The 24,845-nt window shown below is 48.1% G+C and overlaps 3 protein-coding genes across 5 annotated transcripts; all 3 read right to left on the bottom strand.

Annotated features, from left to right (window-relative positions):
- Window positions 1-279: 279 nt before the first annotated feature.
- LOC143373334 (uncharacterized) lies at window positions 280-3,494 on the bottom strand. Its single transcript, XM_076820508.1, has 5 exons — window positions 3,184-3,494; window positions 2,514-2,585; window positions 2,360-2,446; window positions 1,954-2,290; window positions 280-1,634 (listed from the first exon to the last, which is right to left on the bottom strand). Exons 1-5 carry the CDS (start codon window positions 3,238-3,240, stop codon window positions 1,303-1,305), a joined length of 885 nt encoding a protein of 294 aa, XP_076676623.1. The 5' UTR covers window positions 3,241-3,494; the 3' UTR covers window positions 280-1,302.
- A 704-nt stretch (window positions 3,495-4,198) lies between these two features.
- LOC143373333 (uncharacterized) lies at window positions 4,199-9,797 on the bottom strand. Of its 3 annotated transcripts, XM_076820506.1 has the most exons (5): window positions 9,675-9,780; window positions 8,905-9,016; window positions 4,883-5,470; window positions 4,513-4,806; window positions 4,199-4,443 (listed from the first exon to the last, which is right to left on the bottom strand). In XM_076820506.1, exons 3-5 carry the CDS (start codon window positions 5,468-5,470, stop codon window positions 4,357-4,359), a joined length of 969 nt encoding a protein of 322 aa, XP_076676621.1. In that variant the 5' UTR covers window positions 8,905-9,016; window positions 9,675-9,780; the 3' UTR covers window positions 4,199-4,356. The 3 variants fall into 3 exon arrangements, with proteins under 3 accessions (XP_076676621.1, XP_076676619.1, XP_076676622.1); XM_076820504.1 differs by having other exon boundaries at window positions 8,905-9,797; XM_076820507.1 differs by lacking the exons at window positions 8,905-9,016; window positions 9,675-9,780 and adding an exon at window positions 5,538-6,115.
- A 2,270-nt stretch (window positions 9,798-12,067) lies between these two features.
- LOC143372962 (uncharacterized) lies at window positions 12,068-18,697 on the bottom strand. Its single transcript, XM_076819659.1, has 7 exons — window positions 18,345-18,697; window positions 17,643-17,794; window positions 16,551-16,673; window positions 16,126-16,453; window positions 15,750-15,928; window positions 13,733-13,870; window positions 12,068-13,252 (listed from the first exon to the last, which is right to left on the bottom strand). The coding sequence occupies exons 2-7, from the start codon at window positions 17,748-17,750 to the stop codon at window positions 13,154-13,156; spliced, it is 975 nt and encodes a 324-aa protein (XP_076675774.1). The 5' UTR covers window positions 17,751-17,794; window positions 18,345-18,697; the 3' UTR covers window positions 12,068-13,153.
- Window positions 18,698-24,845: the final 6,148 nt, after the last annotated feature.

The following is a 24,845-nucleotide window of genomic DNA, read 5'->3' as shown; positions in this document are numbered from 1 at the left end:
CAAAGGTCGTGCCGGCCGAATCATTATTTCGAGCAACGCATGAATCACCGATGTTGTGACATCGAACGATAGACGTGATTGCTGGCTATTAGGACTCACCGTGTTTTGGCAGGGCGTCATTAACGGGGAAAAAACCATGTAGAATTCTCGGTAGGATTCTGCCGAGGCTTCGTAATAATCTTGTTTGCTCGAAGTTAATGGAAAAGCGTCTTAACTAGAGCGCGGCAAGAAATGTGCACTACGGTTTTTGTGCGGAGACTGATCGATGACTGAACGATAACAACAATAAAACCGTTGGACGCATGCAAATTTCATGGATCAAAGTTGAGCCGAACGGAAACGTGTTCCGCATCTTCTTTGCTTCGTATTCGTAGTGTTGGATTCGGACAGAGCTACGTTAAGCTGCTAGAAAATCGAGTTATCCCACCGAGCAACAGGATCTGGGATCTAGACGACGTGGTCAAGTTCCGTTTCAAAGTTCTTCAATTATATTCTGCCCGCTCGATAGCTCCTAAAGATCCCGTTAATCCTGGCGTTTTTTATTCGAGGAATACGATTAACTATAAACGATTCTTCTCGCGTATGTCATTAGCGTCAGGTTCATCGTACTCGTTAGAATTTCAAGGACTCAAGATTAGTAACGTAGAGTACACCCGCGGTGGGTTTTCTCGATCCTCGAGGAGGAAGGTAAACGCGAGAAGAGATGTCTGTGCTTTGTTATTTCCTTCGAGAGCTTGAATCGCCGTGGAAATCGCTAGCGTGAATCACACAACCTTGCGCGCACTGTGTTTTCCATGCGTATGGCAGCACGCGGTAATCGCGGAATAATTTAATATTACGCCACCGACTAATTACCATGCACCAGGGAATTGTATATGAACCACTGACGTCTGAGCTGTATGAAAAACGAACTGGTTATTCATGAGACTGGCGGGACGAACCGACCCGCGATGGATACTGAATGAAGCTGGATATATTTTGTACAAAAGGAAGGGATTTATTTCCACATTCACTGAAAGAATTACAGTCATCCGCAAATGCACATGCTCAGAATAGCAAGGGGTTAGTCAAACGCGCGTGTTTTGGCGTCTTCTAGTCGCAGAGATCGTGGATCGAGCGAGTTTCTGCAGAGATCTGATGATTCATGCCTTCAGTGGTCTATTCTTCATCATTATTCACAGGGTATAGTAATTGTTCACTTCCTCTCGAGTCGTGAGACCCGAAGCGACAAAGTAGATACTGGCGGGTTCGAAACACCTGCGAGGTGGTGGAGGAGATGAATTAATTTTACAGCCTGTTTCTTCAGTACTGAAACGATATCCTGTTGCTTTTCGGCGCGATTTTGTTCTGCAGTGGAGGCTCGTCCTCGTATATCAGTCTGTCCTTCGTGTACCTGGTGGGAGCGATTTTATTCTGTATTCTCGAGTCGTCGTAGTATCTACTTGGCCTCTGCTCCTTTGGAGCGATCTTGTTTTGTATCGCGACGGAGCTGGTCACTGGTCGAGTTCCGTGAAGGGTCCCGATTCCAGCTGTGATCCCGTGCCACGAATAGTTCGTGTCTTCTTCTACGTTCTCGTGGACCTCGTAAGTGTGCTGACTGTTGTCCGTCACACCACCATGGCCTCCGTGGGTGCCTAGGAGGAATACATCACCTTGTTATTTCTATTAGACCCCAGAACGTTTTCAGGAAATCTGCTCGTCACAATTTTATATTTCTTAAAGCCAAATAAATGTTTAACCAGAATATTTTTTTACTTTTAAAAAAATAAAAGGTTTACACAAAAATGTATGGAATAAGAGAACAGAAAAGATAATAGTCATAAAATTACAGTTATTTCATAATTACTTGGAAATTTTAACAGCTTCATTCGACCCCCGATTTAAATAGACTAATTTATACAGAGTCTCCTTAATCAAAGAGCAGTATATTCGACGGGCAGGTGAAATATTTACCGTGGCTTCCGTGCCCACCGTGCCCACCAAGAACCATGTGCCCGCCATGACCACCGAAAGCACCTAAGAAACCGTGATTACCAATAAACAGGTCCGACAACGCGTTCAAACCGAATGGGTCCTTGTTGCCGTGGATCTTGATGGTCCTCTTCATCTGTTGCTGTTTTAGACGTTGCTGTTGCATTTGCTCCCTCTGCAACTTTTGGCGTTCCCTTTGCGCCAGTATCCTATCTCTCTTCTCCTGTCGTATCCGTTGCTGGTCTTCGGCATTCTGGCCCCTTTGCCCGGACGTTGCCTTCACGAGATTTCCAACTGCTTCCAGGGTCGAAATGGGGATCTACGAAAGGGACGATTCGCTGGTGAAGCTAGCAGACTCTTCATAATCGAGAGCCGACAATATCGATACCTGCAGGACACTGTCAATGGTCTGAGAATTCTCTGGGCTGAAACTCTGCGCTGCCGCGGACGTTTGCCGGATCGCTGTGATTGGAATCTAAAACGTGGATGATTTAAAGTTTAATTACAGTATCGTGGAAAGGAAAGGGGCTTCTAGTACTCACGTTGAAAATATTGTCTATCACGTGGCCACCTTGCTCCGGAAAATTCTGACGCTTTATCCTCAGGAGGTGCGCCTGCAAAGAAATAATTTCGCTGTAAAAAACCTTTGTACTACTGCCCTATACGGAGAAAGCGTGATAAACACGTCCTATTTAATGAAGCCAACGCGCGATTGTAGATTCAGGGACGTGAATACGAATCGACGATTCGGGAGGATACGTAGAATCACTTGGGAACGGTTTACCATGCCCACGTTCCACGCCAGCTTTCACTTTTCTACATATAAAGAGCGTCAAACGTTTTTCTGCGCGCTCTTTATTAATCGAAAGGTCAGCGTGCCTTATGAATTCGCGTCACTGCTTCTTCTGTATACGGAATGCGCGTGTTAGGCGGTCGGTACACATTAAAGCGATTACGATCGGGTCGTTGGTCAGCAGGGGAGGAATGAAAGGCTCTGTTGATTAACGCCAATTAACTTTTTCGACTTCGAATGCCAATGAACTTTCGACGAAGGGAAATTAGAGGCTCTGAGAATTCTAGGAGGATAGCGCTCGTTACCTCTCAAGATCGAGTACCGTGTTTATGGTTAATTGCAAACGTTCCAGCCTGGATCCTTTCATCAAAATAAAGTGCAAGGGGTTTAATTTAACGACGTTAATCAGGAATACTTACCCCCTCTGTTGCGACGAAGCAAGCAGCACCGAGGATAACGAAAGTTGATCGAAACATTTCTGCGAGGTACACAGGCGCCGTTCGTGCACCGTCTCGAGTGATCTTCGTGATCGACGAACTGCAAGGCAGGTCGACGATCCGCCGATCTATAAGGGTGACTGCAAGATCCCACGCCGAGCATCGACCAATCACGGCCCAGAATCCCGCGGATCCCGACTCGGTACCTTTTGACCACTGGTCCTTTCTATTTCACGTAATCTTCGTACGCACGATCAAGCCCCTCCTTTGTCCTCTTTCTCCAGCTGACGAGATCGTGTTACTTTTTGCTCGCATATAACGGCGTGGGTGGAGTCGGCGACATTGCGTAAGCGCGAACTTAAAAGAATTGCATTTATTTGAACTGAAGCGTCGAACAGTAAAGAGACTCCGCGGAGAATCCTGGAAAATACGAAGTGATAAGGGGGACAGCTGTTAAAAACAATGTCTAACATGCAGGAGTACTTACCAGGCAGGAGCTGATTAATCAGAAATTCGAAGTTGCAATCGAAGTCAGAGGATAGAAGTCCTTTTCGCGATTCGTGAGACAGCAGCCTTCGTCTGATTGTCGAAAATTGGCCCGAGTGATCCATATATAAGGGCCACGCTATGGGCCCCACATGGCCAGCAAGTGGACCAATCGAATACGACACCGAAATCGGCGAGATACCCTCCACTTACCGCAATACGCCTTCTCGAGCTCGTGTCTGGCCCATGACGCCCCGTTCCACTGATTGCCTCTCGTTCGCCCGCAGGTGCCACGACAAAGTGGGTCGATTCGGTACAAGTTACATAAATATCGGACGATGATCTTTGAAAGTGACGCAACCCGATACAGCGCGAACCATTCTGCTCTTCGTGTATTTTGTAATGTGTTACTCGAGCGTCCTTGAAGCACGTTCGTGGGCTCGATACAGCTAAAGTGACAAAACAAAAGCTACTCTACTCGCGTCGCTCGGCTCGCACAATTGCCCCGGAGTGATTTTCAATCTTCTTTTAATTCGAATCGTAAAAAAGGAATCGTACAGCTTATTAACTAGCGTTATAAATAGGGATTGTTCTGCTGAACGATCGCGATTGGAGTCTTTGGCTAAGCGGAATATGTCCCCAGAGAAATTTACGCATCGTACGTCATCCTTAGTACGCGTCCGGATTGTCTTGAAGGTAACTGCCCACCTGGTTCCCGAGATCCTTCTGGAACTCCCTCACGTTTACGTCCGATTGCTGGAATGCGAAGGAGCAATATTCACGTAGCTGTATGAAAGGTGGAAAAGATTCAAAGGGTTCCCTTACGTTCCAGGCCTCTTTCCACTCGATATTGAACAACCTAACTAAACCCAGGATGTTGCGCCTGATCAGGGTCTGCACCCCGCTTCTAGTTAGTATATAGGGCGCCTGAGTGGTCGTCGTGGGTGACGTCGTCGTCGTTCCCGTGGCATTGACGGTGGTGGTGTTTATATTGCTTGTGCTAGCAACGATCGACAAGGAGTTACTCGTCACCGAACTCTGAGTGGCTGAATCTGGCATGATGTTGTTGTTAATGATGCTGCTAATCTGCTGGATCGCTGATTTGGTGTCGTTGAACGTCTGGAGGGATTAGAAAAGTGTTAAACAACGTAGTTATGGAAACAAAAGCATGATTAGTCTCTTTAAATCCTCTTACTTGAAAGGTGACTTTAGCGAGGGTCCAAAAGAATCCTGGCTTCTGCTTACGGATCTGCCTAGCCACCCTCTTCGTCTCTTCAGACATGATTTTATCCTCTACACTATTTGCATAGACATTGCTTGAATCTTCTGATAAAATTTTATCTAGGACACTCATTTTCTCTCTCATTTCCTCCTCCTTCGCGTCACTTTCCGTGTCTTCTCTTTCTCGCACGTTCACCCTCTCTTCCACCAAGCTTTCTTGCTCACTTGGCACAAAGTAACGATGATCGTAGCGCCCCTTTTCTTGCGCGTGCTTTGCTTCAGGTACCCTCCGAGGGGGCTCTGGTGGTTGATTTTCATAATACTTCGACTGATAAATGGTGAAAGGTTCTGCTTCGTATGGCACCGCGTCGCTTGAAGGTCTCTGAACACTCGGAGCACTGTACTGGTCAGGAAAAGCTTGCAGCGGGAGTGATCGGTGATCTGGGGGGTCGTGCACCGCAGGCTTCGTCAAATATGCCCATTGTGGATCGCTCTGAAGGGGGCTGACGAAGCACAGTAGGAACAGGCTGATCACCAGCGAGCTCCTCGAAGACTTCTTCATCTGTAATCAAGCACAGTCGTTCGATAGAATTCAGAATACGTCCACAGCGATTTTCCATTCAACGCACCGTCTATCTCGCAGGTAAAGTAGCTAGGGAAACTTTCCAGAGGGGTTTGTTATTTGCTTTAAGTGAAATTCCTCGGTGAACGCCGGTCGAAGCGAACCTCCCCGGTGAGGATCATTTAGAAACCAGTCGCAGAGAGGAGTCGAAAACTCGCGAAAACCACGGCTGTTAGGAAACGTTTGCTGTTTACTCAAGCGAAGGAGGCCGTTAAAGACTGGGTGGCTCGCGTTCGCGCCATTCCCATCACGCAACCTGTGCGAACCGCCGCCAGAAAAATAGGGAAAAACGCGCCTAACGAGGCGATTCGTATTCGTCGCGCGATCTCATTCGATTTAAACGGTACCCGTCGATTAGCCAACGATCCACTCGCATCCACGAGAACGCGGAACGTCCTGCACGCCACGCTGCACCCGAGGGATCGTGCTCTCCGAATCATTCGCTCATCGCGAAGCCACGCGAACGCTCGGCTGGAACTGGAGGCTTCTGAAACACCAACTATCCGTGCAACCTCGCGCTTTCACTGCTTTACACTTTACAGAACCGTTGAAACTATCAGCGAGCACAGATCTGGGATCGACAGAGAGTGATCCTCAGATCGGAACCGCTGCAGCCTTCGAGCCTGATCGGGCGTGACTGTCCAGGCCAGGTGGAATTTCGGCATTTCCAGTGTCCACGAACCGGTGCCTCGCCTCGTGCTCCATTTTGACATGCCTGCGACCTCGGGACAAACGCGTGCAGAGAATCCAGTAGCGGCGACATTTCGGTGCTTTCGTAACGATCGATCGCCCGGCGATTTTCAGCTATCCCTGTGACGCAACGGTTATCACTATCCATTGCATAAATGTCACTTTAGGCGAACGGTTTAGCGGCTATTTTCGTCGCATCGAGGTGTGCCTCCTTTAATGCCTCTGCCATAAATTGCACGGCGAACGTCCCGTTCGTTTTAATCGAACCCCGAGGTTACCCACTTTCTCGGTGGCCGACGTACATTCACTTCTTTCCGTTTTAACGATTTATCAGACTTCGTATTTTCCCCTGGCGTGGCGCGTTGATCCAGTGATTAGGAACCCCTGAAACACGGTTACGAAACTCGTGGCCAGCGCGTAACATGGCCAGGCCAGGTGAAATCAGAGGCTCGCTCGCTGGGCCGTCGTGAAAATTAGTGCGACCGATAATCGCCTCGAGATCGTTACGTGTCCCGATGCTTGTTAAGCGACGTCGATGCAGTGTCCTCGCTAATTACGCGCTCGTCGATGTGGATCACCGTGTCGCGTGCGGGAACTTTCGAAGCCGCGTTGCACTGTTACACCACTGGTTCAGGCGAAACGAGTAATCTCCATCCCTCTCGCAGAGCAATCAAAAGCGCATAAATTCTGATCGTAAATGACAGTCAAGGGGGACACGGATGAAGTGGGCAATACAGTTTTCCTCGCTGTAAATGATTTCGAAGTGTTACTGTCTGCTTTCTTGCATCCTTTATCGCGAACTGGATCAAACTGGCAGCTTAGCGAAAGAGACTTTCTACGGAAGTTGCTCGAGTTGTTACACGGGGTTTTCCAGCAATTACACGATCATATGAAAGTCTCGAATACAACTGCCCGATCGACACTCAATAATGCCACAACCAAAGCTGCTCCTTGCACACGAACAAGGGATGTCTTCAATTTGGCAATAAGTTTTAGTCCCGAAGCTGTGACTGCTTCCAAAAAATTAGCACAGATTATACTGATAGTCTTCTGGCTCTTTCACGCAACCCCACATCCGATCATTTCAGTCGATATCGGGAGATGAATGACACTAATTCGCACTCGTTACTTGCTTCGCGGTCTTTCGGTGGTAATTACGAGATTCCGCACACGAAATACTTTTCGATGGACAGGCTGGGCCAGCGAGCGTGCTGCTCCAGGATCAGTAAAGCCGATACTTGACCGCGATCGCCGTCAAAAGCAAAACCACGTGGACCGCCAACCATCTTTCACTTTCACTCCCAACAGTCGCGCGACCACGTGCTTCCTCGAACGTAAATCGACGGTGAGACGACTTGTTTGCTCGTCTTACTTCATTTCGACTACACCCGCAATGCGTTTCTGTCGGCCAGAGACCGGGAGTTGAGAAAGACAGACCAGTTCCGAAATGGTTCCCTGCTTTCTGGGCCCCTTGCTTTGGGATTTGGGGAAACGAAAATGATTCTGGAGCTGGCAAAAGTATAGCAATAAAGAATGCATGGTTTCACTGCACAGAAATTTAGATATGAAAGGGAAATTTAGGGATGACGTCAGTTCTGTTAAGGGGTTAAATCTAGTCAAGCGGCCGAAAAGAGGCGAATATTTGCGAATTTATTTTTGAAGAAGTGGAAGCGTATATTTTTACAAAACTTTTTGCGCTTAAAAGAGAAAGAATCTTCCGAAATATTAATTTACAACAAAATAGCGGCTATTTAAAGTTGAAGTCCTGATTTTTTTCGCGTGATTTTTGCACTAAAAAATCAGGATTTCAACTTTAAATAGCTGCCATTCTGTTTTAAATTAATATTTCGGAAAATTCTCTCCGTCAACCTGAGGATACATTAATATGCTAACGAAATCTTTTTTGTTTTTTGATTTTAGATAATCTGGTTCCGAATGGCAGTGCTCACCGCAAAACCAAATTTTTAAAAATGCTTCTTAGATGTCGGTTGTTACTTTATTATAAACGTAAATATTTTTCTACGAAAAAATTACCAAATGCTCTTTAAACGTTGCTCTTTTAAGCGCAAAAAGTTTTGTAACAATATAAGCTTACGCTTTTTCAAAAAAAAAATCACAAACATTCGCCTCTTTTCGGCCGCCTGACTAGGTATAACCCCTTAAGAAGTTGGGAAGAAATTACTCTCAAATCCTCTTTCTTCTTCAAGGTTTACCCATTTCGTTATTGAAACAGAGATAGCTGTGTGGATGGAAATATGTATGTAGGCACTATCTGTGTGGAAAGCAATGAAAAAAAGTGGTACACTATTTGCAAACATATGATTCATTCCAAGATCGATATCGCTGAGAGATTTGGTGTTCGTTTAGGGTTTAGTCTTTCTCACACGTACGAGTGTGTGTGTGTGTGTGTGTGTGTGTGTGTGTGTGTGTAGGGGTGTTACGCAACACGGGCGTTCACCTGTTCACCTGTTATGTGTCAGTGATTCTCATCGCGTGAGAAGTTGAGAGAAATTAGGAATAAATTGCCTTTTGAATTGGAAAATCATGCACGATGGCTTCAGAATTCACTGGCTTCAATCTTTGCCTAATATTCGATCCTTTTGAGAAAACACATGGCAATGTCACGCTACATCTGCACACCAACGATACAGATTCCTTCCACGCGGGTTCCATCCTCTACTCACGTTTATTTGCTCCCCGCAAACGCTTATTGCTCAATCCTGGCTGTCTTTGTCCGCGGGAACTTATGCAATTCCGTATTATCCTGCTGCGTGGACTCGAGTGCGGCCTGGGGACCTGCAGGAAACAGCGAATGCAATTTTCGTGAAAATTGTCGTTGCCAGGGAATGAAACTCGCTTGTGGTGAAACGAATGATCGTGGCAAGAAGATTTTCAATCTCGCGTCAAACGCGGATGAATTAAAACTCTTTCGCGCGGCAATTTTTAGCTGGACGCGAGAAGTTTGAGACACCAGATACGCACTGAACGCTAATATTTCTGTACTGTAAAGCAGCTGCGCGAACGTCGAAAAGGAAAAGAAACGCAGGATGCAATTTACTGTGTCACTCTCGTGCCAGTAGAGTTGCAGATATTTTTATCGCCGGGATATCTACACGCTATCGAATCCCTTCTTTATTCATAGACTCCGTTGCGAAATCTCGCGGCTATTTCGAGGAAAAATTCGTGATCTTCGATGGGAGTTTCGCTGCTACGAAATTTCAAAGTGGTCGAGTCCCCTGTTACGTAAAAGCATCGTAATGGATTACGAAACGGCGAACGCAAAAATTCCCTCGACCTCGATAGGAATTTAGAATTTCGTTCAGTGATTCTCTGAGAAAATAGTATCAGTAAATACGGAACAGTACAGGGTTTTCCATTTATGTATTCCACTTACGGCGAATGCAAATGCGCTTTTCCATTTCGGTGAGAAATAAAGGAAATCCTTTTTAGTTACCTGCGGGTATCGCTGCGAGTTATTTCCTTTAAAGGTGTTCACGAAAATGGAGGAGTTTTCCGAGATAAGCGGCGTTATCACTGACTCACCTAAACGTCCTTCGCACACTTAAAGTCCCATTTACTATCAAAAATTTACAATGTAACTTACACAAAAACTTTGAAAACGGGAACCTCTCCTCTAACTGTCAAATATCAAGATGTATCAGGCCTACCTCTAGACTCTTAAGAATTCGCAGCCACGGTTGAATTTCATTGAAGAAAACAGCTTCTAAGTCAGACACCGGTATATGCGGCGCGGCGGACAGGTCACACGTGGCGAGCAAACGCTGAAGAACAAATGCATCTTGCCGGACGGTAGAGCCGACACTAACGAGATGAGTTTCTCCGCCTCTCGATGCCTCGAATCAGCCTCGAAGGTCGCCTGAATTTTTACGAAAGACCTTACACGCCACGAATCAGATTTACGAAATTCCAGCCGACAGCCCCTCGCCATGCCCCCTTCCGCCTGTCCGTTGAATCATCCTCGAGGAAAAATCCCCGCGTTGACGCACCAGCGTGCTTTCCTAGATCCGCCTTTGCCTTCGTGAAAATGGGGCGATGCACTCGAACGAGGGTTGCGCGAAAGTGGTTGTCACTTTGTTTCACCACTGCAACTGCGTAGGAAGTGGCAGGTACACGAGGGCTGCACGCAGAACACTCAAAAGTGTCTCTGCTGTAAACTGGATTAGGAGGGATTGAATCGCAATGGCCCCTAGTGAATTGCAGCCCGCTGCACTTCTGCGTACAGCGAGGACAGGCTCCCAGGTGCTCTCGAATGATTTCGTTTAGAGTTTCAGCAGGGAGCATTATAAATTTTGTACGCAAGCTTTTGTAGGTCAACCGGTGCTATTTCCTCACCTTTCGCTTGAAAAAGTCGTCGCGGCGGTGGCAACAATGTTAAGCACTTTGCACCTTGATCGCAAGAAATGCATGGTCGGCAACCAGGAAAGTGGGACATACGCTACTTGATAATTACCTATCGATGCCTTAGGAGATTTAGATCTAGGCCAATGCGTTTCATCTTTTCACACGAGAGGCATCGTAGCGACCATCTCTATCCAACGACCTCCAATCGCACAACCCGTTCCCATCGCGAAACGTTCCAAAGTTCCTGCCATTTTTACGCCTCCATTCCAATCGAGGACGCATTCCTAATCCCTCTGCCTCGATCCTCCTGCGTTATTCATTTTGGCACCGTTTCCACCTGTTGACACCGCACATGCAAAGCGCGTGCTTTCTAAAGGAATTAAGAAGAGACTTTTATCGCCGCCTTTACTTAGCTGGGCTCGAAGTGCACTCGAATGAGATTTACACTCCGCTCCAATGGTTAAATCCTAAGCGCATAGTTCATTTGGTGGAATTCCTTCCGAGCATAACAGCTACGTTTTAAACAGTCGCGCGTAAGAGTTACGGTTACGGGAGAGTAATTGCATAATTTTTGACGTTCGATCGGGACATACTGATATAAAAGATTACGAGGAAATCGCGTTGCAGGAAGCCTCTGTGGTACCGCGCTCTTTCCCCACACCCCGCTTCCCATTTCACCCAATGCTGAAAGAATGCTTTCACCGTGCACGGAAGTCTGGGAAACTGATTAATGCGCAATTTCCTCGAAATGCATTTTTATTGTCGCGCGATATAATGACTGTTACATAGTGAGCATATCGAGCGTTACGCGCGAATGCATAAGCGATGTTGCTGCAGGCAAATTTGACTGGAATTTGCAAGCCTTTATCAGCGGGAACGATCGGATTGCTACTTTCATTTCACTGAGTCGTCGCCAACTTTTTTTCGGCAAAATAAAGTACTTTACAGTCAGATGTGATAAGTAATATAGTACGTTGTGAAATAGTATACCTAGTACTATTCAGGGGAAAGTGGTAGAAAATAAAACTACATTAAAACAACCACATCTTATTTTTTAAATTTCATATGGCATATTTCTTTGTGCATTTTGCATTATTAATTAATTTATTGTCTTCAACAGATATGTCAAAGGTTTGATTGCGCTGAAAGTCCAAATTAACATATATGACGAGCTCTGTTTTCTCTCGTCCCGCCACTTCATATTCATTATACAAAAATCCTGTCTGTTAAAGTTTAAATTCGCAAATTAAAATATTGATGTAGCCATAGAATAAAAAAATAGGTCAAAGTTAAAGAATTTTATCGATGTATCGGATATATTGTATTTTTACGTGCTATATCTTTTTTTTCTAACTGTATACAGTACACTAGACAAAAATATAGCACACTGCTATATATTATAGTACGGTTAGCAACCCTACGAGAATGGTAGATTGTACGCCTTTCGTACAGCCTTGATGGTAAAGAATAATATCTGGACGACAATTTCCAAAAATACATTTATTTCATTTTTCCAATCGGTGTCCCTAATTTCAAAAGCCTTTCTTCATAAAAAAGAGGTTCAACCATGCTGATCTCAACGAGGGACAAAATATTACTATACAAATCAGTGTTGCGCAACGATTACCGTACAGGTTCCGATATTTACAAACTATTAAGAAACCTAAGCCACTGTGTCACTCCGGCATTTTCCAAAAACATATAAATGCAGCTGAATTCGTCGAGCGTTGTCGCCACTCCAACATTACACAATTCAATATTTCCTTCTCGTGGCGTGAGTAACCGAAGCCGCGAGATGCAAGCGCCAGAGAGTTACCGAAAAAAGTAATTGCCTCTGTCAGGCTCGCGCGGTCCATTTGAAAAGCATCCGGCACGCAACTGTCTACGAACGCAATCTCCCGTCGAAACAGAAATCGCGTCAGGTTTTTTATGCGAGGAAAGCGAGCAACGATCAATAATTCGTTCCCGGCAGAAGTGTTTACAAGTCGACTCGACACAATCGGCGCTTTTGAAATCGCAGAATGCGGTCGTTACTTCCTCCTCGGTGTGTCCGAACCGCTTATCGGCCAGTTTGGGAAGTTTCACGCGCTATCTGAGTTATCGCAGCGCTCTGCTTCCTTGACACTGGCACGCGACCAGTGAACTATCGCTCTCGAACGCGTAATTCTATGGCAACGCGTTAGGAAACGCGGGGACAGTTCAGCTGTTTGATAAACGATTCTTGCTATGCTCGGAACTGTCGGAAGTCGATACGACTAGTCTGGTTCTATGCAAAATGCCTGTCCTGTCCGTTTAACCAATCGTCCATTGTGTAACCCACGTATTACGCGTGTAGCAACGAAAGCCATACGCACCAATGAATTGCCTAATAAATAAGGCTACCTGTATCTACAGTCTATTAAAAGTCGGCGAGCTAGATTCTATTATATTTCTATCTTTGTGTGGCTGACTATGGTGACGGGCCCTTGCAGTAGTCTCCTCGTATCTTCCTCGTGCAAAGATACCAGTTCGACCACAGTTCCCGCTGACATCCCTGAAGTGATCATTGAGTTACTCCAACGCTAGGTCCTTTTACTGCGGATCATCGGACGGCAGGCCCTTGATGGCGAACGCTCCTCGGAAGAAGGGCTTGAACAGCTCTAGAACCGTCTGTGTTCGGCGGGCTGAGTTCTGGAAGGCATGAGAAATATCAGTCTTGAGCGCGGAACGCTCTTGCACCATCGTAAGCTGTCAACGTGTTATAATATAGAAAGTTGGACGCGCCCAGTCGAAGTTAATGGAGCTTATTAGCCGGCTATCGAGCGACTTTTTCGGTACCCTCGAACTGGCAAAGTTCGCGCGTCCACCGACCGTTTCCGCGATAAATATGCGCGGACGTTTTGCAATAAAGTGAAGGGTGACACGTTTACACCGATCAGCCGATCGAGCAGAAAAACGAAGTAAAGTGACCTCATCTGATAGGAGGCCCGAGCGGCGGCGCTCGGTAATCTCGATCATCCGCGACTTTCGAATGCGCGGACGTCGCACCACGCCTCGGTGTGCTCTAAAATCATCGCCGCGAACGATCAAAGTCTCTACGAAACGAGTTTGCTCGCGGCACGGTTTCACTTCGACGGGCGAGCTGATCCCTGCTGCCTGTTGTCCACTTACGAGTATCACGCTACTGAGGATTTGGCTGATATTGGTAATTAGGGTGAAGCTAGTGCCGAACACTTGCGACGGTATATCCAAGGACACCTTGGTCCTATCGAACTCGGGGATATCCTCCGTGGTGGTGGAGATCGCTTCCTGGACACACATAAAAAAGAAACAAAGAAAAGATAACAGCCAATGATTCTGTCCGCGGTTCGCCTTTCACAATGTTTTTGCCACGCCGCGTCGACCGCCGGAGAAACAGAGAGAGGAATGATTTTCTTGCCTCGCTCGATCAAGCGCGATCGAGGACTCGTTTCTGCGCGCTTAAGAATGTTTATAGAGCGGCGTCGTGTGCGGGATCTGCGCATTCGCGCCATTAGAGCACGATACGGAACGCTGCGACGTTCCTGGCGATTAAATGCTCGCGATTGGTGAACTCGTAAAAGCCATTGAGCTCCGCGTTGCATTTCTCCCCGCACTCGTTGGATTTTAAATGACAGCAACGTGGAAGTATCTATTAAGCTGGGTGCAGGCCGTAAGTCTATGGAGCTACTTTAAATGTAACTCGACCTATCGTTCGTCGATTTGTAATAAATTCGAAACGCGCTGAGAGAGGAACGGGAGAGGGCAGAGGAGGTCGACGGGCGTTGGCAAAAGATTCCACTACACTGCTCGTACATATAAAAAAAGTGAACGTGATCGTGAGTTTATTTAACATCAATATTATCATAATCGCCATCCACATCGTCGTTATCATCCTGAATACTTAGAGAGGCATCGGTAACTGTATTTACATCGTTGACACAGCGTCGTGGTTCGCGAGGCGGGCCTCGCGGGTAAAGCTACATCCTAGGCACTTATTTACAGCTCTTACATCGGTGAGAATCGATTCACGGGGGCTTCTCGATGGCGTTTTCCCGGAATGTGGACGAGGCAACAGAGAGACAGAGAGAGAGAGAGAGAGAAAGAGAGATAGTGTGGGAGGGTAGTCTTGCGTGTCGCGCTAAACTTAGACATTATTCTCGGGGGAGGGCTTGTCACAGAGAAGGGGAGGGAGTCCTGCCATTTCTATCGGCCCAGCTAGAAAGAAAAATCCATGTCGTACAGTTCTGCTCGTTGTAAAAGCCTTACAATCGTGTGTTACGCGCGATCGTCTGTTATTTCTCTTGTTCTTTTTTTTTTTTCTGTGTGTGCGTGTGTTTTGTTCGAGTCAAGGATCCTCTGGCAAGCGTTGCTGTTCGATGGCCCTTTTGGACGTGTCCAAAGTCCAAGGTCCAACGTTCCGACATCCACCCCAGCTGCTTTTTTAAGCGGTATAATACGCCGCTTGCGGTTGATCGTATTCGTACTGTTTACGTACAACACTCATTTTAATCGCCGGCCATTTTAGTAAGAACGAAAGAATTCCGCGCTCGGAGGAGTCGTGCGTGCGTAGAATCCTCCGAGCGTGCGTTTTCTCATGGAAGCTGGTTTGCTGGATTAGAGGCGCCTTAGAGCGCTGAGCGGTCGCAGAGAAGAAAGTCCAGCAGAGCCTGAAGAACCGTAAAGCCAAGCAAAGCGCCGCGAAAGATTCTGTCGCAATCGAGGGCTATGCAAATCGGATGTATCTGCAGGTATGCGAGAGGAACTCGATCACAGGCGCATTGTGCAACGCGTCCGCGAGGTCGAAGGGGGCCATTAAACGCAGCTACCTTTTGCATAAATAGCATACGCGATGTTGCATGCAGAGTGTTGAGAGAAGAGAATTTGCAACCGGTTGATTAATGTTAGCGTTCATTAAAAAAGAGGGCAAATAGAGAGCAATGGTTATTCAAAGTTCACCCATCACCCCCGAATTCTCTATTCGAAGTAATTTTTGGTCCCAAGCAGACTCGATTAGGGACAAGAAAGCAGAGGGGAAGACAGAGGGCAGCAAGATTCGCTTCGGTTAGTGGCTTGAAAAGAGATCAGAAGACAGTTTCGAGGTAGAAGTGTTACACAGACGAAGAGAGACATGAAAAACGACGAAGAATAACAGTTATAGTGATCCTACCCCTCCGCCCACATTCGCGAACGCTCCAACTTTAACTCCTGCGCTGGCGTCGTTCGCGGGACCGGAGATGCCTGCACCGCCAGTCTGGCTCAATGACGAGAGGCTGCTGAGCTTCGAGCTCAAGATATTCCCTAGAATACCTGCTGTGCTGGATCCTCCATGGCCGCCGGCTGAAATTCCTGTGTTTCACGAACACAGCATTAACACTTTCAGAAGCTCGCTTATGAATAATCTGCTAACAATTCTCCGCGCACTTAATGTTTACAGAACGGAAGAATTTAGGAATCAGAATGCGCGCAATCGATTTAGATCTATGTAAAGCTTCCTGTCTCCGCGTGAAGTTGTTTCGAGCAGATTTGGAAATTTGTAATCTTACCTAGGCCAACACCTGCGTCAGCTTTCGCAGGGGTGGCATGGGCAAGGCCACCGGAGAGCCCACCGGCAAGCCCGCTAAGAGGTGCCAATTTCGAGGCGAAAGCTCCAGCCAAGCCATTTTTGGCGCTCGCCAAGAACGTGGTGGCACTGTTTATCACGGGCCCGATACTTCCGCTGGCCGCCTGGATCTTCGCTGCCACTAGGTCGTTGATGAACTTGGTGGTGGCAGAGTGTTTGGCGTCGATGCCGTACGCCAAGTTCTTCACCTTGTTCGACTCGTCCAGCACGATCAGCGCTTTGGTCTTGGAGTCGATGAAGGAATCCAGCTTCTAAAACGAAGATTTGCGCGTTAAAAATAATGGCGACAGGCGTATCGGTTGGTAACGTTATTTGGACGGGGACGTTAAACGGAAGATTCCATCTTACGCTAAAGACGAAGTTGATGATCCCGTTGGAAATGCCCAGCTTCACGACTCCGATTTTCCTCTTGTCCCTGTCGGTCCTGTCGCCATCGGCCGCCTGATCGTCCTCGGCTTCCACCACGTACACCTAATAGCAATTTCTGTTTACTGTCAGCGACGAGACTCGTCGCGAGGATCGATCCGGCGGGGAGGTAACTTTCGCCACCGTTATCGGGCGAAATACAGCGAGATGAACGGCCGAATTGTGCAATCGGGGAAAGGAGAGAAAGGTGGGCGAAGCAGCGCTTAACTTTGCTTACAGTTCAGCGCCATAAGGGGCTCACGGAAATAGCAAGCGATCGCGAAGAGTAATCGCCTGACAAATCCCACAGCCGCGCCATCAAAGTCCGTTTCATAGCGTTCCCGGTGGCGGAGGGAACATCGTCGCCCGCGACCACGAAGATTTAATTGGAAAAGAGAAAGAGGAGAGGAAGAGCGTTGCGCACACGGCCGGCCACGTGCGCGCGGCGGAATTTTAGTTACGCGCGTGTATCCGGCTCTACGTGTCTGCGTTCGTGAAGTTAGTCAACCACTTTCACTCTTCGCTCGTTCCTCGAGAGATCGCGATTCTCTCTTTACTCCTTTAGTCCCTCTACTCATCTTTCTCCCGGCGTCGGCGCGTCGTCCCCGGGGCGACGCCATAGGGCCACGTCCTCGAGGAGTCAACGTCCCGCGGGAGGACGGGATTACCGCGAACCGAGATCAACTTCGCCCGGGATTATGCCCACCGTCCTCATATGGGAGACGGCGAGATAATAAAACTTTGAAATAGGCGCTTTCACTTTCGCCATTCCCGACACGTCCTGTTCAGGAGTTGCGTTTTGACTCTGTCACGGCGCACGGTTTTCGCGCGTCACGATTATCGACAGTCTGTAGGATTATTGCGTCGAGTTTCTTTCAACGAATACACCGTTAGTGTTCTTTCGAAGGTGGAGAGACAGGAGCTTAGAGACTTCAATGCTGGGAAGCAGCGTGTTACTAAGATTCAAAGATAGAAGTTGGAAGATGGAATTCTTGGGGATTGAGCGACTGCGTGAATTGTTGACAGAGATCTTACCTCGTTCAGTGGACTGAGATCCTCCGACTCTGCTTCCCTCTTGACAGGACTGGAAGCGGCCAGCGCGACGAGCAACGACAGACCAAATAGCACGCAAGTCGTCCTCATCTTGTGTCCTGTATTTCTGCTTCCTGCGAATCAGCTAGTTTGTTCTGAGGGAAAACGAGGGTATCGTAAGCGTAGCAAGACAGCAGGACCGAGCCGAAATGCCAAGTGAAAGGGTGGCTAGAGTACACGGGACTGATAGATCGAAAAGCGATTTGAAAACACGGTGGAGCTGCCTGTGCCCGGAAAGGTACAGTAAAGACAAAGTATCGAAGCACACTGCGACACCGATACAGACGGCAAAAGTAAAAGTAAACGTGTTTCCAAGTCGCGAGTGAAGCATTCGCATAATCAAGCAGAAGGTGGAGTAAATTCAACGCGCGACAGGGGCCACTAGCAAGCAGCTGACAAACTGTCAAAGATGGTACCGCGACGTGCAGCGATAATAAACTTACTAAAGGAAACGAAACTACGCAGAACAGTCGTGGAAACACTTTGCAGATCGTCGAAGCGGAGCGAAACACGAACAAGGGAAGAGAACTGTAAGAGACTGCGAGCGGCTGTCAGCTTTTAAGGCACGAGCGTCGAAGAAGTCCACGTGGGCAAGTGGTTCGGTAAAATAAAGAGCAGGACGATAGGAATTCGTGATCAACTTACGATCGAGCGTGAGCGGACTGGCGAGTGCGTGAGGAGATGTGTACCTGACGGAGCGCGAGCCTCGTTTGAGGACCACGGTGAAGGAGATCCCGATGTCTTTAGCAGGCCGAAGGGGAACGAAGGCGAGCATGTGTGCCCCTTCGAGAATCGAGAATCGAGCTTGGAGAATCGCGGGGCCTCCGCCTGCCCACCGGCCCACCTGCCGCAGGTGGGGCACGTTCGATTTCCTCCGCGAATCCCACGCAGCCTCGTTCTCTCGCTTCTCGAAAACGCCACATCTGTACCGCGAGCCGGTGGCAGGGATCCGCGGCATTGCGCAACGGAAGCGCAGGGGAAGATGCCTCGCCGCGCTTGCCAGGAAGTGGCTGGGGGTAAACGTCCTAGAAAGGATGGGCGTTCGCAAAAGCGATCTGTCGCCGGACGGCCGAATCTTGACATTAATCGGAGCTGGTGGGGCTCGAGCCCGGGGAGGTGGAACCCGTCGTGATTATTAAGCTGTGAAAGCGCAAAAACGTGGCGAAACTGAACGAACAGGGACTATTGACCTAGTGATGGCAAGATCCCCAGCACTCTAATCATTAATCAGATGCGTTTAAATCCACTCCACTGTGCTCCGAAGTGCAGCAAACGTATCCGCGGATGCTCCTCGCCTCGCTCGCCCCCCCCCCCCCCCGGGCGTATTTACATAATTCTGCAACTAATAAGGAAAGCAAGAACAGCCGCGCGACTTACGTAATTACGCATTTGTACGCGGGACGAGGCGCTCGGCACTCCCGATAGAGCGGTCACCAACGAAAATGGAGATCATTCGTAAAATAAATGGCAGTTGTCGCTTCGATTATCAACGCGAATAGCTGCCGGCCCCCGATTGTGTTGCAATTTCTTTTCAGATGGCCACCAGGGTGCACCTAACCGCCGCTTTCACGGAGCATCGTAACGACGATTGCGCAACCGCCAGTTTCACCAAATTGGACCGTTCGTCGTTGTCGTTTTACATATTACAATACAGCTTGTAACTGAAACGTGACAGAACTCCACGAGCGCCGCGTATCGTCGCCGAGTAATTGCTCTAATTAAAGCGCAGCGACGAGGCGCTTAACGAGACGCGACCATGGTTCCACGGAGCCTCGTAAAATCTTCTCACAATTAGCCGGGGTTAAGCGTGGCCGTTTCCTTTGTTTTACATCCAAGCTTCGCACCTTAAATCGCCTTTTTACAGACTATCACGATGCTTTAGTACCGACAGAGATTGCTCAAGTTATTCTTCCATCTGTTGTTTACGATTACACGGAGGAGGGGGTACCTAACAATTACGACGTTCGCTGGGGGCGATCCAAGGGAAATGGAAGCTGATCGACGCGGACTCCACTTTCACCTTGACCATAATCTTCAAGGTATCGTGGCTTTTCAGGGCACCTTAGGCTAAGAAAAGCACGGGGACAGTGAGCATTGTAACCGCTGTTGGTGCTCTATAACTTTTACAACTGGAAGCTCGCGTTGCGGCAGAATTAGGTAGCTCGATTGTTCTCAATAAATTGTTCTCAATTAATATTTCTGCACAAGGTAATGAGCAGCCAAATTGACTGCTCGGATCTGGTAGCTGAGATTAAGTTTAACGCGCCCATGGTCAATCTTCGAGAAGTCGTCCGCTGTTTGATACTAGAATGCCTTCGTACAGTAGTTACACGACGGGCCCTATAAACCGTGCTATGCGTCAGTTCAACGTACAATTCGGTGATGCGGACCCCTTCGTGATTTCCTCAAATGTTTTCGGCGAACGGATGCGTTGTCGATTGCGAGGTGTTTAGCTGAGGTGTAAATGTGTCGGACTCTGATTAAGTTTTGTGATTTTTGTAATTAGTGGGATTATTCCGTGAAATAAAATAAATAAATCAATCAAGATTGACGTTAGCGTGAAATTGGAAAGCGCCATTCGAAATGCGACGCGCAGAGTCGCCGATAGAAAGGATCAAGGACGTGTTTCTCCAGCCGATTCTCGAATGCACTTGAAGCGCTTGTTACGGTTAGCTAGCTGGATCGGTGGCGCTATCGAACATATCAGATCCTACGTGTACGCTTCTATTTCATAGAACATCTTTTTTGTTACTGGAAACATTGTGCAATCCACTTGTTTCGCTTCTGCGCGATTCATGCGCGCCACGAGCGGAGGTCTTCGACTTGGGGAGGAATTACGAAAACCTGAATGCCGAGAAACGCGGGTAGAGCAGTTGTATTTTAATTTCCAAGGTGATTCCGACAGAATTTTATGAACCATACGGACGATGGAAGAAGATACAAGGTAATTATGTTAATTCCAGTGCAACCAGAGCTGGCTAGTTTCGGCGGAGCTTGCGCAACGAATTACACATACTGGGTCGACCTGGCGATTTGCAGATCGGTTATTGTTAACACTCATCACGTATCGGGGAACAGCTCGATTATCTGGAAACGCGTTACGAAATTCTATCGTCACGGTCGAGAGCAACATTCCTTCTGTTAAGTCAAGATCATTCCGTGGCACTTTGTTCTACGATAATGGAATTCACCAAAGTCATTTGGATTACGAAACACAATCCCAATCCCACCCACTCAGTGGCGCACTCCGGATTTAATCCTGGGTGGTGGAGCCGAGTTGAACGGATAAAAACATTTTTACAGCGAATTCGATAAAATTCATTATTTATTCAAAGAATAAAATGCAGGTTACTTTTCCTTTTACAAAATCAAACCCAACCCAAACCTGACCCCTTCTTTGGGGGGTGCCAGGCCTCCTTAGCCCTAAACGAACAATTGAAGCCTAATGAAACAGGCGATCCTCATTAATTCCGTTAGCCAATTCGAGATATCCTCCGCAGCGTTTGGAGTCACGCAATCTTTCCACTTAATACGTTGATGCGTATTCAGCGGTTGCATGTCGGGCGGCCCTGTTTTCAGATGACTATCAGGATCTCGAAAGTGCTAGTGCTGTTTAGAAAGGAGGCGGCGTTTCGTCACTATCGAGCCTGTTTCGTTAAAACGTGGAAGAAGGGACCGTAGAATCGCGAAGCAGTCGGGAGGATCCACCGCTCGTGGTCCAACGCGATATCGTCACGAGTGGTGGGAAGGGTCGCGCAAGTAGTAGAGCCATTATGTGGTCAGCCGCGCCGTCCGTGTCTCGCCGCGTGGTGCCACACAGCGTCCGCGCGCGCAAACGCAGCTGGCATTTGAACCGCGCGCGGATGCTGGGTAACTTTCCAGTTGGATGGAAAGATACAGGGAAGGGAAGGCGAGTCGATAAACGGAGGAGGATGGGGAGAAGAGTGGCAGGGATTTCTGGTAATAGTAAAACGAAAAAGACGCGGGTCGATCGGAGAAGACGGAAGATATTTGCAGTTATGTAAAACGCTCGGGGGTATCGTTTGACCGGCACGAAAGTCGATAGCCTGTGCGAAAGGAACAGGACGAAAGGAGCAGGCCCTTCCTCGTTAATTTCGTTAATAAAGCGATGGCTCTTTGCGGTGGCTGGGAGAGGAGTAACCCAGGTCGAAACGAAATGCATACCTGGCTGGGGAGGTAACATGGGTTACGCAACTGCCGCGCTCAAAAAGAAAGTGGATGCTCCGGTTCCTCTCATTTCGCCGCAGCCGTTCGAGCACCATTAACTCGTACACCTCTCGCGGTAATACTCTCCACGCGAACCCCTCTTTTGAGAGCACTAGCAAAAATTACACTTAATTTCGGAATTCCTTCGTCTCCCGAGTTTTTGTACGGGTAAAGTCTGCGGGCCCCTAAGAACTGCGGCGAGAAAGTTGCAGGCAACTTTCTATCAACGGGACAAGGCGATGCAAAGTTTTATAATTGCTTGTTAGAAACATGTAGATTCTCTCTGAAACGCGTAGATCGATGGATTAGAAAGAAACGTAACGATTACTTGCCTTGCCTCGATGCCCCGAAGGCTTCCGTTCAATAACCTCGCCGCACAATTCACCTCACTATCAATCTGACGCACACGCCGATTTTTACACGACCGATGCCCAGCTAGATCGGCGCACCGTGATCCGGGTTAACAGGTTCCGAGATTAGCAACGAAATGCACGCTCACTGACGCCAGTTCCTATGCTTGCGACACTGCCGGCAAAAAGCTGCCGCAAGAAACCGAAAGGACAGCCTATCGAAGTCACTTCGCGCTCGATCAGATTCAGCCTGAAAAGCCGAAAGGCCCGCCGCGACAATTGCTGGAGCGACGATAGAAGGCTGACGCGCGAGGCCGCTTCCACTGGCTGTGTGACTCAAAATCGACGGGGGACCGTCTTTCGGCGTGCTTCTTCGTGTAAAGTTAGAGGTTTCTCAACTCTCTCTCTATCGACGGTTACCACGAAATCCACTGTCCCGTCAGATCCGGCTAGCTGTATGGAGCTCACGTAACTTGCCGTAGGAAGAACCGTGGCAAGCGGCCGTGGATCCGCGCGAGACCGTGTTGGATCCGGTCGCGGCCGATACCTCGAAACTCGATACGCGTCGAAGTGACGGCCGCCTTCGAACGCGAAGGAAAGCCGTCGCGAGGAAATTGGCCGAACGAAACGCACGCTACTACGCCGCTGGCGACGAAGGTGGGCGAAATTTATGGCGTAATTCCAGCGCCGCGTCACCCGGCCCGCTCCAGCTCTTTTCCATGGCGTATCCGGTGGCTAGCTCGATTGACGTGCACTGCAATCAGGAAATCGATCATTTCTCTCGATCAATTATGCTACAATTACGCGTTTCGAAATGTTGCAGAGCCTCCGCGGTATTCAACTTGATCGTGGAAATGATAATAGGTGACAATAAGGGGTTTTACTGCAGATGAGGATTCCTGGGATACTTTACGCATTGCGATAGGCATAGACGCTCGCCAGTAACATAAATTATACAGCGTACGTACTCTGGCCATGTAATCGTTTCGTTAATTGCGCGCTGTTCTAATCCACTTTCACGCGGTTCACGCGGAATGCGTTTTTGATTCACTGGTCTAGTTATGCGAGGCGCTTTCTCGCGTCCGAGGGATGGAGGTTGAGTTTGGCTGTTCGAGGTCAGCGACGCATACGGCTTCTGGGGAATTGATCAGGTGCACGGTAGCTTTCGCTTTCGCGATGTTCGCACGGTCACGACAAAGGCCGCGATCGGAGTACCATCCTAGAAGAGCTAACGGGGTTTCTTCCTCGGCGATCGGGCCGAATACCTTTACGTAACGTCGCTGCTCGTGCCTACGTGTTACACGTAGCCTCTGTGTACACGTGTGTGGCATTGCGTGCTGTCAGCGATGGGTTTCGGCAGGCTACTTGACAAATTTTGTACAACTAGATCTGGAATATAATAATGTAATAACTAACGGGAGAACTTAATTGACGACTCGGTGGTGTAGGTGCTTTTATATTCGAAAAGTAGACTCGTGCATTTCTGACAACTCTGAAGAGAGTCTCGAACGTATCTTTGTAGGGTGCGAAGGCCTGTGACATCGATGGTTTAATTCAGATTCAGCAGTATTGAATGATATTTGTGTCTAATCGGTTTAGTACAAGCTGAAAGCGGCTCGTACCCATCGCTAGCGTATACATACGAGTCCGTAAGCCGAATAAATATATCGTCTTTACTTTCTCCGGTTAGCCGAGGCGCGGAACTTCCGACACTCTCGCTATCTTTTGCGGATCGCGTTTGCGCGCGCGTTTATAAACACCTGTACTCCATATGCGCCCCGCAAGTTACGTCCGCGCGGTGCTTTATTTTCGCAAAACGACAATGGTTACGACATTGGCGCGAGCTTTTTCCCCGGCCCGGAGAAAGCGAATCATTTTTATCGCCTCCCCTATGGAAACGATTCGTACCTAGACGTAAGAACTTCGTTAGCTAATTTCCCATTTAGCAAAACGAAGACCAGCGGGAACGGAAGCGTTCATGGTGTTCGGGCATGTCTAATTAAATCCGCGAGGCACGCTCGGAGCTCGAATCGACTCTGCTGCGATTTCGACACCGTTGATCTGCGATTCGTCTTGAAGAGGTGTTGTGCAAAACGATGGGGGATCGTTCAAGCTGATGCAGCGAGTCAATTTCGCGCCCCGAGATTGCCTGTAATTGCGCGGTGCGCTTCCTCGTCCTTCGTTGGCGCGCGAGGTGTAACAACGCGCGTCTGGTTGAGATTAGCGCGTTTCGCAAGTCAGTGAGTCGATCGTGTGCTTCCAGATCGATTTTCATCCACTCCTGGGACGAGCTTGCTGGCACCTGGACATTAATTGCCGAGATAATTGCTGGTGCACCGCGTGCAATATCAATTAGGAGCGCCAGGATCTAATAGACGCCGTGAATAGTCAGCAGGTTGTGTAGGATGTTGGATGGGAGCTATCAAGTATTTGTTAAGGGATTAGATCACCTTGGGTAGGTCAAGAAATACCACACCTTTGGGAGTTTATTTCTAAATGACGAACACACTTTTATAGATTTAAATTTTTCAATAAAAACAGTGACATCTTTGAATTATTTGTTTTTAAA

Source organism: Andrena cerasifolii, chromosome 9 (genome assembly GCF_050908995.1).
Source record: "Andrena cerasifolii isolate SP2316 chromosome 9, iyAndCera1_principal, whole genome shotgun sequence".
Lineage (NCBI taxonomy): Eukaryota > Metazoa > Arthropoda > Insecta > Hymenoptera > Andrenidae > Andrena > Andrena cerasifolii.
Note: the sequence above shows the minus strand (reverse complement) of the source record. Positions and strands in the feature narration are given on the sequence as shown.

Bases quoted from the DNA above. Each gene is read 5' to 3' on its own strand.
- LOC143373334 (XM_076820508.1), bottom strand. From the start codon at position 3,240: ATGTTTCGATCAACTTTCGTTATCCTCGGTGCTGCTTGCTTCGTCGCA. The intron at 2,586-3,183 runs GTAAGTATTCCT...ATTTCTTTGCAG, and splicing joins GCTTCGTCGCAACAGAGGGG to GCGCACCTCCTGAGGATAAA. The intron at 2,447-2,513 runs GTGAGTACTAGA...TCCACGTTTTAG, and splicing joins TGATAGACAATATTTTCAAC to ATTCCAATCACAGCGATCCG.
- LOC143373333 (XM_076820504.1), bottom strand. From the start codon at position 5,470: ATGAAGAAGTCTTCGAGGAGCTCGCTGGTGATCAGCCTGTTCCTACTG. The intron at 4,807-4,882 runs GTAAGAGGATTT...TAATCCCTCCAG, and splicing joins TCGCTAAAGTCACCTTTCAA to ACGTTCAACGACACCAAATC. The intron at 4,444-4,512 runs GTAAGGGAACCC...TTCGCATTCCAG, and splicing joins AGTGGAAAGAGGCCTGGAAC to CAATCGGACGTAAACGTGAG.
- LOC143372962 (XM_076819659.1), bottom strand. From the start codon at position 17,750: ATGAGGACGACTTGCGTGCTATTTGGTCTGTCGTTGCTCGTCGCGCTG. The intron at 16,454-16,550 runs GTAAGATGGAAT...TCTTCGTTTTAG, and splicing joins TCATCAACTTCGTCTTTAGC to AAGCTGGATTCCTTCATCGA. The intron at 13,253-13,732 runs GTAAGTGGACAA...CATGCCTTCCAG, and splicing joins TCCTCAGTAGCGTGATACTC to AACTCAGCCCGCCGAACACA.